General features: G+C 46.1%; 1 protein-coding gene across 1 annotated transcript in view; it reads right to left on the reverse strand.

The window, feature by feature from the left end:
- nek11 (NIMA-related kinase 11) overlaps positions 1-15,081 on the reverse strand; it is a 131,969-nt gene that overhangs the window by 64,460 nt on the left and 52,428 nt on the right. The window contains exons 9-11 of the mRNA XM_063198446.1: positions 13,235-13,354; positions 8,266-8,359; positions 7,519-7,723 (exon numbers count right to left, since the gene is read on the reverse strand). Of these exons, the coding sequence (XP_063054516.1) occupies positions 7,519-7,723; positions 8,266-8,359; positions 13,235-13,354 (419 nt within the window). The remainder of the gene's footprint in view (positions 1-7,518; positions 7,724-8,265; positions 8,360-13,234; positions 13,355-15,081) is intronic.

Raw genomic sequence — 15,081 nt, forward strand, 5'->3', positions numbered from 1 at the left:
TCAGTTGTAACACTGAAGGAGAACATATCTATCCACACAAAGTATGTCATGGAATATGTGGCCAAATTATGCTACTTCTATCTGAAAAATCAGCTTTTGCTAAGTTGGAAAAAGGGAGAAAATGTAACGCCTGACCCTCCTGGAAATCAGAACACTCCATACTTGTCATCTCAGCGCTAATATGCTTGACAGTTCATTATCACTAATGATATTATGAATTATTAATTACTGTCCTACTTTTGTCCTTGTATGTCTGGAAATGAATGGGGCAGTCTATAGGCCCAATGCATAGTCACATACCAAACCTACCATTTCCTTCACCATGGGATGTATAGTAATCAAGTGTCTGGAATTAAGTGTAATGGCTAATGAGACAGGAATGGTGATCTATGCAAATAGATGGTTAGTATTAAAAGATGGCGAAGGGTGGCCTTAGGGTCTTTTTTGTTTTTGTTTTTTCTCTATTTTGTTATTTGAATCTCTTTTTTAATGTAACATTTCTAATTGCATTAGGATAACATATGCAAACTGTAACTTCCTCCCCGGGGGAGGGTGGGTGGGTATATGAGGGTGATAGGTGGGCACTTAATATATGGTGTGGGGGACCTCAGATTTGTATATTTTGTTTCCTTCTCATTTTTTCTTTTTTATTATTGTCCTTGTTGGGTTGGGTTTAAAAAATCAAATGTTCTCTGAGTATGGCAGTGCAAATTTGACCTCTAAGCTAGCAGTTAACATTGAGTCCTATGAATTTGCACTGCCATACTGAGAGAACGGTTGAAAGTACAGGAGAAAGGTAAAACTCAATCATTTAACTCAAGGAGAGGTGTAAAATAAGCTTATTTCCAAAAATGGGACAGTATCACTTTAAGTTTGTAAGTTTACTCAACTTGAGAAAGCCTCGAGTTGGGTTAAGTCTTGAGTTGAGTTAACTTAAAAACTTAAGGCAGCAGGGGAACTTGGGTTTTTTTTTAACGTTTAACTAGCTTGCAATGTTTTACAGTGTAAGGGCGCCCCAACAGTCAGCCCCACCATGGAAAAGACCAGCAACATAATTCAAAAGGGTCCCACGTCTATATTTTGCCTAGGGCCCCCAGAATGTTCGAACCGCTGATGACTGTACAACGTTGACCGGCCTTGAGATCTTGACTGATCCCAATTAGTGATGTCGCTAATTTTCGGTGTCCTTTTATGCAAACCAGGATTGGGGAGGTTTAATTATGCAATTAAGCATTCACCTGACACTCACCCTCTGACACCCTCTGACATCTGGGTCAATGCCCTCTTATTATGGGGTTACACAATCGATCTGGATAACCTTAAATATATTCCCAACTACAGTAATGCACACACACACACACTATCACATGCACATACTGACAGACGCACGTGCAGGCATGCACGCACACACAGACACACAGACACACACACACGCACAAACAAACACCCCCCCCCCACACACACACACACACACACACACACACACACACAAACATGCAAGCACACACCACGCAGCACGCAGCACACACGCACACGTAAACACAAACACACACACACGCACACGCACACGCACGCGCACACGCACGCGCACACGCACACAACCACACACTCACAGTCACACGCGCATGTGATAGAATCTATGGAAGAGGACAGTAAGAGGACAGGCTTCAGGATGGGTCAGAGGGGGTCAACTGTTTCCAGAGGAGGGGGTCAACGGTCAGCTGGAACTCGGACCCTGACCCTACACCTTTCCCTTGCAATCAACTGTGTAATTTATCAAAATGCCACAGACGTTTATTGAGCCAATTCAGGAGTGACCCCCCAAAGCCACCATTTCAAGCCGTAGAAGATACATCATCCCCCCCAAACATGATGGTGATGGTGGTGATGGTGGTGGTGATGATGCTATGCTGCTGGGTTTTTTATTTTTTATTTAAGTTATTATTTTATCTTCTTCAATTTTTTGGTCCTGTGTCTGTATGCATGTTGTCTACTTTTTGCAAAAATTGTATGCATGATACTGCTGCAACACGTGAATTTCCCCACGGATACTTACTTACTCACCCCCCAAACACATCCACCCCCCACACTCCACCCCCCAAAACACACCCCACCCCACCCCCCAAAACACACCCCAGGTGTTTCCTCTCCGGAATCCTGACGCTGCAAATGCTCATATTTTATTGTCAATACAATAATTTGATTACGGGAGCTGAAAGGTGTTTTGGCACCATTCACCATGCTCTGATTAGAATGCTAGCAAAGTGGTAATGAAGATCCATTGCAGTCAGATCAGAAATTCATTTGGCTCGACACGTCCCTGCAAATGTACAAGCGAGTGGAACAACACAGGCGCGGAGCTTCAGGAGTGAAGGGCAGAAGAAGAGGGTTTACAGTGCTGTGGAGCTGATTTTCATCATCATACAAGACAATTCACATATGAAATACTCCTCCGCGCTCTTGGACACTCGTAATGATTACACGGTATTGGTTGCATCTTAATTAGGTCCATTCAATTAGAATTTCCTGACTGGTCATTAGTGGGATAGTGCCTGCAAAACCACAATCCAAGCTCTGATTAGCAAACATAATACCGTTCTATTGAGAAATCAAATAGAGCCTCATCCTCATCACAGAAAAACAACATAATAACCTGAGTGTCTGGGTGGACCCAGGCACTCATTATCTGTGTTCTTACTAAATAAATAAAATAAGGGAATAATCTAATTTGCAAACATAACAGCCATTACTGGTGGCTAAAATAATTTGAAATGATTCAATTACTTTATCTGTTGATGGGATGTCTCAACACATTGTGGCATTGTTGATTGGAAGGGCCATATTTCAAACAGAAAAATACTTCTCAAACACAAGCGTTTGGCTACTTCTCCACTGGGAATGCAGAAAATTAGTGGACAATAAATACTGTTTTTAAAAAAAAAAAAAAAAGGTTCGCACACTTCTTTGGATTTTTCTTCTTGAAGTTATTTTTTCATCTTTTTATTAAATATTATATTATGTTATAAATGGATGAATAAATAAAAAGATGAAAAAATAACTTCAAGAAGAAAAATCCAAAGAAGTGTGCGAACCTTTTTTCAAAAAATACGTAATCTTTTTGTTCAGCACCAGGGATTGTGCACAAGTAACTCTCTACAAGACAATAAATACTGTACCAGCAGACCCTCAAAAACCAATTAAACCAAAGAAGCCATATTGGAAGTGAATTCTACATTCAATCCATGTCATAAGCTTGCCTGGTTACCACCAGAAAATTGAGATAAGGTCTGAAGACCTGTCTACTATAAATCCTGGTGAGGGTGTGTGAGGTGAGGGTGAGGGTGTGTGGCTTACGATTGACGACGGCTGTTAATTGGGCGTTATAAATGTGTATCATTTGGCATACACAGCCAATCATGTCGGTTTTGTCTATTCAAACAATCTGCAGTCATCGCCTTTCCACGCCTCCGTGCTCTCTGACTGGAGACCATGATTGGGAACCCTCGCTGAGGGATGGATTGATAGATGAGGGAACGATTGTGCACAGCAGCACAGGATTTCCCAGGCTAGGCATAAGCAGAGGGCTACCATGGCAACAATGCCTTGTAATCCGGATGGACTCCAACATGTGGATGGATTCTAACAGGACCACTCAACCCCTATTTCAACATGTCAGGCCATTCTACCACCTCAATAGCCTGGGAACTCCCATGCTGCCTTTAGTTCGACACAATCGCTCCGATCTGAAAGAGAATCTCACTTGTGATTAGGTCTGGTGGTAACCAGGCAACCACCTCTACTGACAAGCAACCACTCCCTCTTGCTATTAAGAGGCAGGCATCTAGCCTACTGTTCAGTGCACTGTTCAAGACTCAAACCCAGGCTGAGAAATTACAGTGCTAGACATCAAACTTGACTGTTGCTTGACCCACAACCCTTCATCAAGCTGATCTGACATCCTGTAAGAATCTAGCAGGCTGGAGGGTCTCTGTCCAGGGAAGGCCACGCCCACAGGCGGTCAGTCACCGGTGGATGACTTTTTCTCAAAGACCTCGTGGTTCAAAAGCCCTTTAATCTTAAAGTGCCCATTAATATTAAAATACCCCCTCTACCCCACTCACGGCGCGCACACATACACACACACACACACACACACACACACACACACACACACACACACACACACACACACACACACACACACACACACACACACACACACACATACACACACACACACACACACACGCAGAGCCACGCAAACTCACAACACTTCCAAGGGTGTGTGATTTGAACATGCAATCTTTGATCATAACTGCTTTGTCTCTATGCATTGGTCAGGTCAGATTGGATGGTGGCTCTGCATGCTAATCTGTTGTTCCATATGATTCCTGTCCTCCCGTGTCCTACGGTCGTCCTCTACTGCCTCTTTTTTAAAGATATTTTTAGGGCTTTTGTGCCTTTATTTTGTGACAGGACAGTGAAGGAGAGACAGGAAACAAGCGGGGAGAGAGAGAGATGGGGAAGGATCGGCAAATGACCCGGCCCGGAATCGAACCCGGGTCACCGGCATAGTAACCCAGTGCCCTACTGTTAGGCTACTGTCGCCCCCTGCTGCCTCTTATAGGATGCTTTAAGGGGGATTCATACTTGTCGTGACTGGCGCTACCCTCCTTCATACTTCACTCGCGACGATGGCGCGCGCCGTCACGTGACCCAAAATGACGTCACACGCCGTGGCGCGAGCTGCCATGGCGCGACGTCGTGCACCCCACATTTTTTGTAACTTGTCGTGCGCCACCAGCGACCATGCAGGTAGGCAGATAAAGCAGGAGTTGCAAAGAGAGGCTACACAACTACTGTAGGCTACTACAGAATGGATCCTGCATCATTTTGAGGATAATAAAATGTCCTAGAGAGTTATTTTATCTTCTCTCTTAAATGTTGTTCAGTGAAACAATTGTTTACTTTGTTCAGAAGCACGTTGTGTTCGGCGATCTATTTATAAATTCTGCCGCCAGAACAATGCTCTCACATGGTCTTGGAATGATCTGGCAATGTAGGCTACAACAAAAAATATATGTTTCAATGTGGTAAGTCACAAGTCAGACGTTCAGTAGCCCTACAGCAGCCGTGTTTGGCTTTCTATTTTATACATCCATAGAACTCACGCTGCGAGTTGCGAAAGATACTGCCGTTTCTCTCATGAACAGCAGAGGGCACTTCCGACAATGCGAGCGAAAGCCTGTAAGGGCGCTTTTGAAGTATGAATAGTCTGGCGCAAGTGATGACGTCATTAATGGTTCTCGCGCCAAATGCGCCAAAGTGCGCACGTGAAGTATGCAGAGCCCTTAAGGCTCATTTGGGAGAATGGGGGTCATCATCTACTATGTCAGGGGTGTCAAACTCAAATTGACTGATATGAGGGCCAAAATCTAAATCTGGTACGAAGTCACAAGCCGAATTCAGTATTTATTTTTAAAAAATGGACTAAAAATGTCTGTGCATGCACTTCAATTTCACACACACTCTTTCCAATTATATACAGTATGGTTGCGTTTCATTGGCCTGGGCCCACTCATATTCCTATTTCATATGTTCATTAAAACCGTAAAAAAAATGGAAGTAAAAAGACTTACACTCTGAAAAAGCTAGTTTGTATTTTTGTATTTTTCGCTGTCGATTTGGCATGATGTGACATAAACCCAATTATGTGCATACTTGCTCTGGTGAGTAAGACACCGCACTGTATAGAGGGCTCTTTGATTATGTGTGTAGGGGAAACAAATAACTATTTAAAATGTTGTTTCACATGAAAAAATAACTTCATTAAAAATACACAGAGCCGTAAAGATCCATTCTCAATATGTTTAATATCCCTGCTTATATACTGTGCACAGTACAAATAGTATAACTCCTCTCTAAATAAAATATTGGTTATAGTTCACCGTTTTTGTTATAATTGCCATTATTGCAGACAGAAAGAGAGACAGAAAGACTGATAGATAGTCGGACAATCATACCATTTACCCTGAGGAACATTGGAGTCCTGTTGATAACATTTTTCTCAGTTTCTCAGTTACGTTTGAACACCACAAGACAATGGCCCTTCGTTTCTCTCTTTTGAAGCAGACAATACACGATGATTAGAGGCCGGCCGCGATGGCGTAATTGACTCTTGCTCCCTGTCGACTTCACTGAAAGCCTGCATGCTGTACCGCTTAGCAGCTGATTCTCCCATCAGCATTTCCCATCAGACACCCTGTGAGACACCCACATTACGGCTACTCCCCCTCCAATCCCCTCTGCCCCCCTCCCCCCTCCCTTACCCGCTGCCCTCCTCCCCCCTCCCTTACCCGCTGCCCTCCTCTCACACCTCCTCCCATTCATGCTGTCCGCCCCCCACCCTTCACTCTCCTTCACATCCCTGCTACCCCCTACCCCACACTTTTACGCTGGGGACACATACATTTGTCCGAGCGAAGTGAAATTTCTATGATGGAGGTGAAGGCAAGTGAACAGGAGCGGAACAAAGCGAAAATATGCCACCAAGTCTAATATTATGCAAACGAGGCGTGAATTTCCCCATGCGGTGGCCAATCAAATCAACAAAATGAATGTTTCATTCTATTTGATTCGCTGCAACGACCTGATGATGACCGTTGGGCTGTCAGAAAAGAACACCGAATTTCGCCTCTCTTCACTTCGCTCGTTTTGCCTGCATGTGTCCCTGGTTAATAACCATACTACCCACCTCCAACCCCTCACCCCCCATTTCATCCCCAATGAACAACACCCCCGTCTACCCCCCCCATCTGCGCTGCCCGCCTCCCTCACCCTATCCCTCCCAGTCATGCTGCCCGCTTCACACATCCCTGCTGCCCAAGTAAAGCTCCGCTCCGCTCGCTGATGGCTCGCCCCATGAGTCGGACCTTCATGATTATGAATAGCATGATTACAAAACACTGTTATGAAATGTAATAGTAGGGGGTGCTCAGGAGAAGCAAAGGGGGAGGCAGAGGGGAAGGAGGGAGGGGAAGGGGTGGTATTACTGGGGCTGCTGCTATCAGGGCGGCTGGATTGACCATGGCATAGCGGGCATTTCCCGGTGGGGCCCACACCGTCGTGGACCCGTATTTTCAGAAATGTAAACACATTTTTTTTACTAAATCTTTTTTGTGACATTTCTGAAAATAGGGGCCCACGAGGGACGGGTGCAGGGCCCACCGGTGAGTGAGTTCTGCGCTGCTAATTATGAGGGGCCCCTTTAAGCCAAAATTGCCCGGGTCCTTTTTCTCCCCCAGTCCAGCCCTGGCTGCTATGCAACCCAGAGCCTGCCATTAGCGCCTGTACTGCGCACATTACCCGGACCTGATGTGGCCACCCAACTCCCACCAGCTGTCACCACTGATGGGGCAATTTGCATCTAGTCTGACCTCCGTATTGCTTCTCGGTAGAGGGATGAGATGAGATGAGATGAGATGAGATGAGGTGGTGGCAGGTGGGTAGACTACTCACCAACGTCTGCTTTGGCGGGATGGCCCAGCTGTGCTGACCCGTCCTCTCCTGCTGGCACCACAGGGCCTGGCAAATGGCTATCCACGGGGCTGGGCGAACGCCTGTCCACGGGGCCTGGCGAATGGGTATCCACAGGGCCTGGCGAACGCCTATCCAGAGGTGGTGTTGAATGGCTTGGGCTAACGACTCCATCATCTCCAGCTTCCTGTGAGGCAGGAACAGAACACACACATAGAATATAATGTATGGACATTACGAAATAAAACACAGACAAAAAAATACAACTCTACAGAGAATATACAAAGTGATTACAGGGGGCTGTAAAAGAAAGTGTTACCAATTAAATATTATGCTTACAGTCGATGAGCTAGTTTCCAAAAGCCCATGTGAGGCCTGAATAAATTACTGTAATCTGCAGAGTTCTACAGTACTACCACAATATGACTCTCACATGACAGCAGTCACAGTACGATGCAGATATTTAGGCTTAAAGTGGGCGCATTCGGGGGAATATCTGCAAATGAGACCACAGGGGATAATTAACTTCACAACAACTAAGTCGTATTGAACCTACCATAAAACTAATTAACCACTGGCAAAAATGCTCTGAAACGACAGCAGTAAGTTCATTAAATCGCAGTTATATGCAGAAACCTGTCAAAGCTCTGAAATATGCCGTAATATGAACTGACATATTTAAAGGGATTGTGTAGAGCTTTTCTTTCCTAATCGTGAAAAAAAACGTACAGTGAGCACATCCACGGTAACGGTCTGAAAATGGCGCCACCGGAGCTCCTTCATCCGAATACAGTTCTCTTGGTACTTCTCCTCAGCCAGCTTCCTAAGGAGAGGAGGAGAGGAGAGGAGAGGAGAGGAGAGGAGAGGAGAGGAGAGGAGAGGAGAGGAGAGGAGAGGAGAGGAGAGGGGGAGGGGAGAGGAGGTGAGGAGAGGAGAGGAGTAGGAGAGAGGAGAGGAGAGGAGAGGAGAGGAGAGGAGAGGAAATGAGAGGAGAGGAGAGGAGAGGTGAGGAGAGGTGAGGAGAGGAGAGGAGAGGAGAGGAGAGGAGAGGAGAGGAGAGGAGAGGAGAGGTGAGGAGAGGACAGGAGAGGAGAGGAGAGGAAAAAAGAGGAAAGGAAATCAGAGAGGGAGAGGAGAGGAGAGGAGAGGAGAAAAAAGGAGAGGAGAGGAGAGGAGAGGGAAGGAGAGGAGAGGAGAGCAGAGAGGAGAGGGAAGGAGAGGAGAGGAGAGCAGAGAGGGAGAGGAGAGGAGAGCAGAGGAGAGGAGAGGGGAGGAGAGGAAAGCAGAGAGGGAGAGGAGAGGAGAAGATAGTAGAGGAGAGGAGAGGAGAGGAGAGGAGAGGAGAGGAGAGGAAAGAAGAGGAGAGGAGAGGAGAGGAGAGGAGAGGAGGAGAGGAGAGGAGAGAAGGAGTGGAGAAGGGGAGGAGAGGAGAGGAGATGAGAGAAGGAGAGAGGAGATGAGAGGAGAGGAGAGGAGAGGAGAGAAGGAGAGAGGAGATGAGAGGAGAAAGGAGAGGAGAGAGAAAAGAAGAGAGGAGAGGAGAGGAGGGGGGTAGAGAGTAGAGAGTAGACTTTTATTGTCACTATACAAATATAGCGAGATTGTGTTTAGTAGCAACCCACAAATGCCCACAAAATAAAAGATTAAACAGTAAATAAATAATATATAAAAATCCATAAAAATCCATGTGCATGTCACAGTATCGATAGTCCTGAAGTATTGAGGGGGGGCAGGTGACGTATTGCGTTCAAGAGTCTAATGGCAGTTGGATAAAAGCTGTCCTTCATTCTCGTAGTGCGGGCACGCAGAGTCCTAAAGCGCCTGCCAGATGGTAGCATGGTGAAGAGCCTGTGACCAGGGTGTGTGTGATCTTTAAGGATGTTTAATGCTCTGTTTGTGCAGCGTGTATGGTGGATCTCCTCAAGTGTGGGTAGTTGGCACCCAATGATTCTCTCTGCTGTTTTAATGATGCGCTGTAACATCTTCTTGTTGTCGTGTGTGCAGCTGGTGTACCAAGATGTGATGCTGTATGTAATTACTGATTCAATTGTACACCTGTAGAAGTTAGTGAGCAGATCTCGTGGTAGCTGGGCCTTCTTTAGAGTGCGAAGGAAATATAGCCTTTGGGATCCCTTTTTAGCCATTGCAGAGGTGTTGGCGCTCCATGACAAGTCCTCGCTGATGTGCACACCCAGGAATCTGAAGCTCTGTACAACCTCCACTGGCTCCCCTCCGATGTTGATGGGTTGGTGGTAGTGGTTGCCCTGGCCACACCGCCTGAAGTCCAGGATCACCTCCTTCGTTTTCTTGGAGTTCAGGGCCAGGTTGTTGTCTTGGCTCCAGCGTGCCAGCTGCTCCACCTCCTCTCTGTAGGCCGTCTCGTTGTTGTCAGAGATCAGGCCAATCACGGTTGTGTCGTCAGCAAATTTAATGATGGTGTTTGTGCTGTGCTTAGGATCACAGTCATGAGTGAAGAGGGAGTACAAAAAAGGGCTCAACACACATCCCTGCGGCGCGCCTGTATTTAGGGTGATGGGTCTTGAAAGATGTTTTCCCATGCGTACAGACTGAGGTCTGTTACTGAGGAAGTCCAGTATCCATCTGCAGACATGGGGACTGAAGCTGAGGTTGTACAGCTTAGTGGCCAGCTTGATGGGGGGAATGGTGTTAAAAGCGGAGCTGTAGTCAATGAACAGCATTCGCACATAGCTGTTTTGGAGGAGGAGAGGACAGGAGAGGAGAGGAGAGGAAAAAAGAGGAAAGGAAATCAGAGAGGGAGGGGAGAGGAGAGGAGAGGAGAGGAGAGGAGAGGAGAGGAGAGGAGAGGAGAGGAGAGGAGAGGGGAGAAGAGGAGGGGAGAGGAGAAGAGAGGAGAGGGGAGGAGAGGAGAGGGGAGGAGAGGGGAGGTGGAGGAGGAAGAGGAGGAGGAGAGAGGAGGTGGAGGAGAGGAGAGGAGAGGAGAGGAGAGGAGAGGAGAGGAGAGGAGAGAGGGAGAGGAGAGAAAATGAGAGGAAAGGAGAGGAGAGGGAAGCAGAGAGGGAGAGGAGAGGAGAAGATAGTAGAGGAGAGGAGAGGAGAGGAGAGGAAAGCAGAGAGGGAGAGGAGAGAAAAGGAAAGGAGAGGAGATGAGAGGAGAGGAAAGCAGAGGAGAGGAGAGGAGAGGAGAGGAGAGGAGAGGAGAGGAGAGGAGAGGAGAGGAGAGAAGGAGAGGACAGGAGAGGAGAGGAAAGGAGAGGAGAGGAGAGGAGAGGAAAAAAGAGGAAAGGAAATCAGAGAGGGAGAGGAGAGGAGAGGAGAGAAAAGGAGAGGAGAGAAAAGGAGAGGAGAGGAGAGCAGAGAGGGAGAGCAGAGGAGAGCAGAGGAGAGGAGAGGAGAGGAGAGGAAAGGGGAGGAGAGGAAAGCAGAGGGGGAGAGGGGAGAAAAGGAGAGGAAAGGAGAGGAGAGGGAAGCAGAGAGGGAGAGGAGAGGAGAGGAGAAGAGAGGAGAGGAGAGGAGAGGAAAGCAGAGAGGGAGAGGAGAGGAGAGGAGAGGAGAGGAGAGGAGAGGAGAGGAGAGGAAAGCAGAGAGGAGAGGAGAGGAGAGGAAAGCAGAGAGGGAGAGGAGAGGAGAGGAGAGGAGAGGAGAGGAGAGGAGAAGATAGAGAGGAAAAGAAGATAGGAGAGGAGAGGAGAGGAGAGGAGAGGAGAGGAGAGGAGAGGAAGAAGAGAGGAGAGGAGAGGAGAAGATAGTAGAGGAGAGGAGAGGAGAGGAGAGGAGAGGAGAGGAGAGGAGAGGAGAGGAGAGGAGAGGAGAGGAGAGGAGAGGAGAGGAGAGAAGGAGAGGAGAGGAGAGGAAAAAAGAGGAAAGGAAATCAGAGAGGGAGAGGAGAGGAGAGGAGAGAAAAGGAGAGGAGAGGAGAGGAGAGGAGAGGAGAGGAGAGGGAAGGAGAGGAGAGGAGAGGAGAGGAGAGGAGAGGAGAGCAGAGCAGAGCAGAGCAGAGAGGAAGAGGATTTGAAGGAGAGAGGGAGAGGAGAGGAGAGGAGAGGAGAGGAGAGGAGAGGAGAGGAGAGGAGAGGAGAGTAATTAAGAACAAGTGAGGCGGAGAGCAGAAACATACCATTAAGGCACTCTCCCCCTGACAAATACAGTACAGCAAAAAAAAGAAGTTGCTTGCAAATTATGGCTCTGCTCCCTCTCTTGCCATTGTTATGTGTGGCACGTACAGTAAACATAGATCTGGAGAAATGGCTGTTTGACTTCACGCAGGGTCATCTTGGCCAATAAGAGGAGCAAGGAGTAAGCCAGGGAGAAAGAAAGGGGTGATAGGGGATAGAAGGCAGATTGAGAGATGATGAGAAAATGAAAAAAATAAACACACAGTAAAAAAAAAAGAGTAAACGACAATGGTACTAGTGGTGCTTACTCAGTGTTTCATATCAGCGGTCTACAGACCCTTACTAATGCCAACATGATCATCCATCAACCTGCAAGAGAGCTATCTTAAGTGAATTTATACTACATTTTATAGACCAGGAGCCTGTGTGGTTTGGCCGTCTATGGTCCAATCTCTGTTTGCACATCTGGTCAGACAATACATTCCCACTCTTGAAATGGAACCCTTTTACCAAGAGTCAGCGCCTGAGAAAAAATGATCAGTCCTAAAATGGCTGGTCTCTTGGTTTTTATTTGTACAGGGAGGAAGAGCTTTATCAATGTATTGCATATTTTCCAAGTGATTTGGAAGGATGTTCTATAGATGAAAAAAACACTTTGAAAAAGCAGTGCAAAAAAACAGCCAGAGAATAAAGTTACTCTACTACTCTTGCACTGCTTTCATCTGCCACAGATAGCAAAACATCATGGCAAGCTCTGAGTTCTTTTTCTGTGTCATAAACTGTCCTTGTTTTAAAAGTAGTCAGAAGCCAACATTTGCATTTACTGTGTGCATTTCGTTTGCAATGTGTTTTATTGTGATTCATTTCTGTTTTTATCAAAAGGACAATTCAGTGGGATGTATATCTTTAATATTAAGAGTGACACTTCAGTGTACGTCACAAAAAAAACGAATGGAAGTGATAGAGGAAACATCTGTGAGGCTGCACAGGTACAGGTACCCCACCTGGGTGAAACGAAAGGAGCCGTGCACAAGGTGAAGGGGTCAGACTGCCACACAACCCAACCCGAGACAGTAGCCACATCAATATTCCAGCCACACATCTCCTGACGCTTAGTCACAAACCCTTGCACAAGGAAAACACCTAATACGGTAACTGTCCTGTATGCATGATGATATGCGTGAGACAGCAGAAAGAAAGAAAGAAAGAAAGAAAGAAAGAAAGAAAGAAAGAAAGAAAGAAAGAAAGAAGTGCTTGATTGAATGTATGATTGAATGAACATGAATCACAGACGCCTCATTTTCGCGTCACGGATATTCATGAGATGGACAGGAAAGCCCTGTTGTTTGACCACAAGCCACTTTACTAGCCTACAAAGACGGCTTAAAACACGGCATCCAGAACGATTTAAAAAAAATGCATAATGCATTGAATAATAATCATGAACACACACAGCAATATTAATTAAATGACGATGAAAGTAGATCTTTAAGGTTTAGCTAGGATTGAGTTTTAGAAACCTATATTTTTGAATGAATTAATGAATGAAAGCACGATTGACCTAACATACGAATGACTCAGACTGGGTAAAGCACACGACTGACTTGAGCTTGCTGGCCTTCTCGTCTGCAGCCTGGAGCTTGCGTAGCCTCATGCGCTCCCTGGGGGTCATCCTCTGCACCTCCGCCCTCTGCTGCAGGGTCTGCAGGTGCACCTTCTTCTGCCTGCGGGGGGGTCAGGTGGGGAGTCCGGACAGGTCACAGGGCAGAGGTTAGTTAGTGGGTCTCATTGCAGCGCACAGCACAGCACAGCACAGCACAGACACAAACACACACGCAGTACATTTTGCCAGTGACCACTCAACACAAGACCACAGTATGAGTACAGGGCCAGTCCACATACCATACACTCCATCGAAGGCTGTAAAATTGGACTGTTTAAAGGATATGCCCATTATTTAGCACATTTATCCCCTTTTCTGAGTTGTTTGCAATGCAATAAAGTGGATCGATTTTTTGATGTTTGCTGCTGTTTACGTCATTTGCTGATTTGTATTTTGTCTCATCCGGCTTTAGAATGGCCATCATGGGCATGTCCATATCTGTTCTTGGAGGCAAACAACTAAGAAAACAGCCTTATGCCTGTTTTCCACTGCCGGTTTTCTCGTAGGCCTAGAGATCTACAGTGTGACTTGGCCGCCACTTTTTGCTTTACGATTGAGCTGTGTCGTGCCTATTCGAAAAGGAAAAAGTGGCGTCCGAGTCACGCTTTGTCGAATACAGTATATGTGCTAAATAGTGGGCATATCCTTCAAGTCTTGAATTGATATCTCTCATCCATATTTAACACTCTTATATAGTGTATATCTGATCTTACTCTCTAAGTGTTAAATTAACACTATACATTGCAAGATGTATCCAGTCAACCAGACCCAGAACTCTCATTAAAGAAGTGGGCACCCCAATTTAGCACTCACCCGTTTTGAAAATGTCACCGTGAACCTCGTGACATTTGGAATGGCTTCTTAATTGCTTTCGGCCAATAAAAAATCCCCAGGTCTGAATGAAGCATCTGAGAATAGCTGAGATATTATAGAACAGCCACATACATGCTCACTGTTGCCACAGGAACACTTAAGAGCCACCGTGTGATCTATTATGTGGCGGTTCGAGATCCCCAGGGTGTACGTATCTGCTACCTTGGGCAATATATCAGGAGGAAGCCAACGGTCTACTCCCTTCCGGCTATACTTAATGAAAAAACATGTTCAGACCACATGCTTTACATCTCCTACAGACACATGAGCTAAAGCAAAGGTCTTCCAAAGACGAACGGTGTCTGAAAGCTGAGACTACTTGAAGCTTCATGCTGACATTGTCACAGACACAGCAATAGTTCATTTTTAGAGCTGTCTTCATGTTAGCAATTGAGAGTCTGGAAACTAGACTAGTGCAATGCAAAGATGTGTATTACTGTACATGTCTATAAGGGCTACTGCTTGATCTGAATATCAAATGGATGGATTTTAAAGTGGTTAATCTCAATAGTGAAATGCATAAAAATTGGAAAATAAATTTATTTATTTAAAAAAATGTTATTGTCAAGGGTGAGGGTGCTGTAGTGCACTGCACTACGTCAGCAATACCTTGTGCAGGCAGTTTCCCATGGGCACCCAGGTTAGAGTCTGACCTGAGTCATAGGCCTATCCCTATCCTACTCCTTCTCTCTCTCTCCCACTATTCCCATGTCCCATTCTTCACTTTCCTGTTCTAATAAAGGCAAAAAGCCCAAAAAACACACTTTAAAATGAGAAGGGTAAGTGGCACTTGCCCTGTACTGCACTGTACTGTATCTGTGGTGAATGAAATGATGCCTGTGATGGTGAAAGGAAACTATTGAGCAGGAGATACTCCTTACAGTAGGAACAGACGTCCAGAAACGTTACGAAAAA

This window comes from Engraulis encrasicolus, chromosome 5 (assembly GCF_034702125.1).
Source record: "Engraulis encrasicolus isolate BLACKSEA-1 chromosome 5, IST_EnEncr_1.0, whole genome shotgun sequence".
Lineage (NCBI taxonomy): Eukaryota > Metazoa > Chordata > Actinopteri > Clupeiformes > Engraulidae > Engraulis > Engraulis encrasicolus.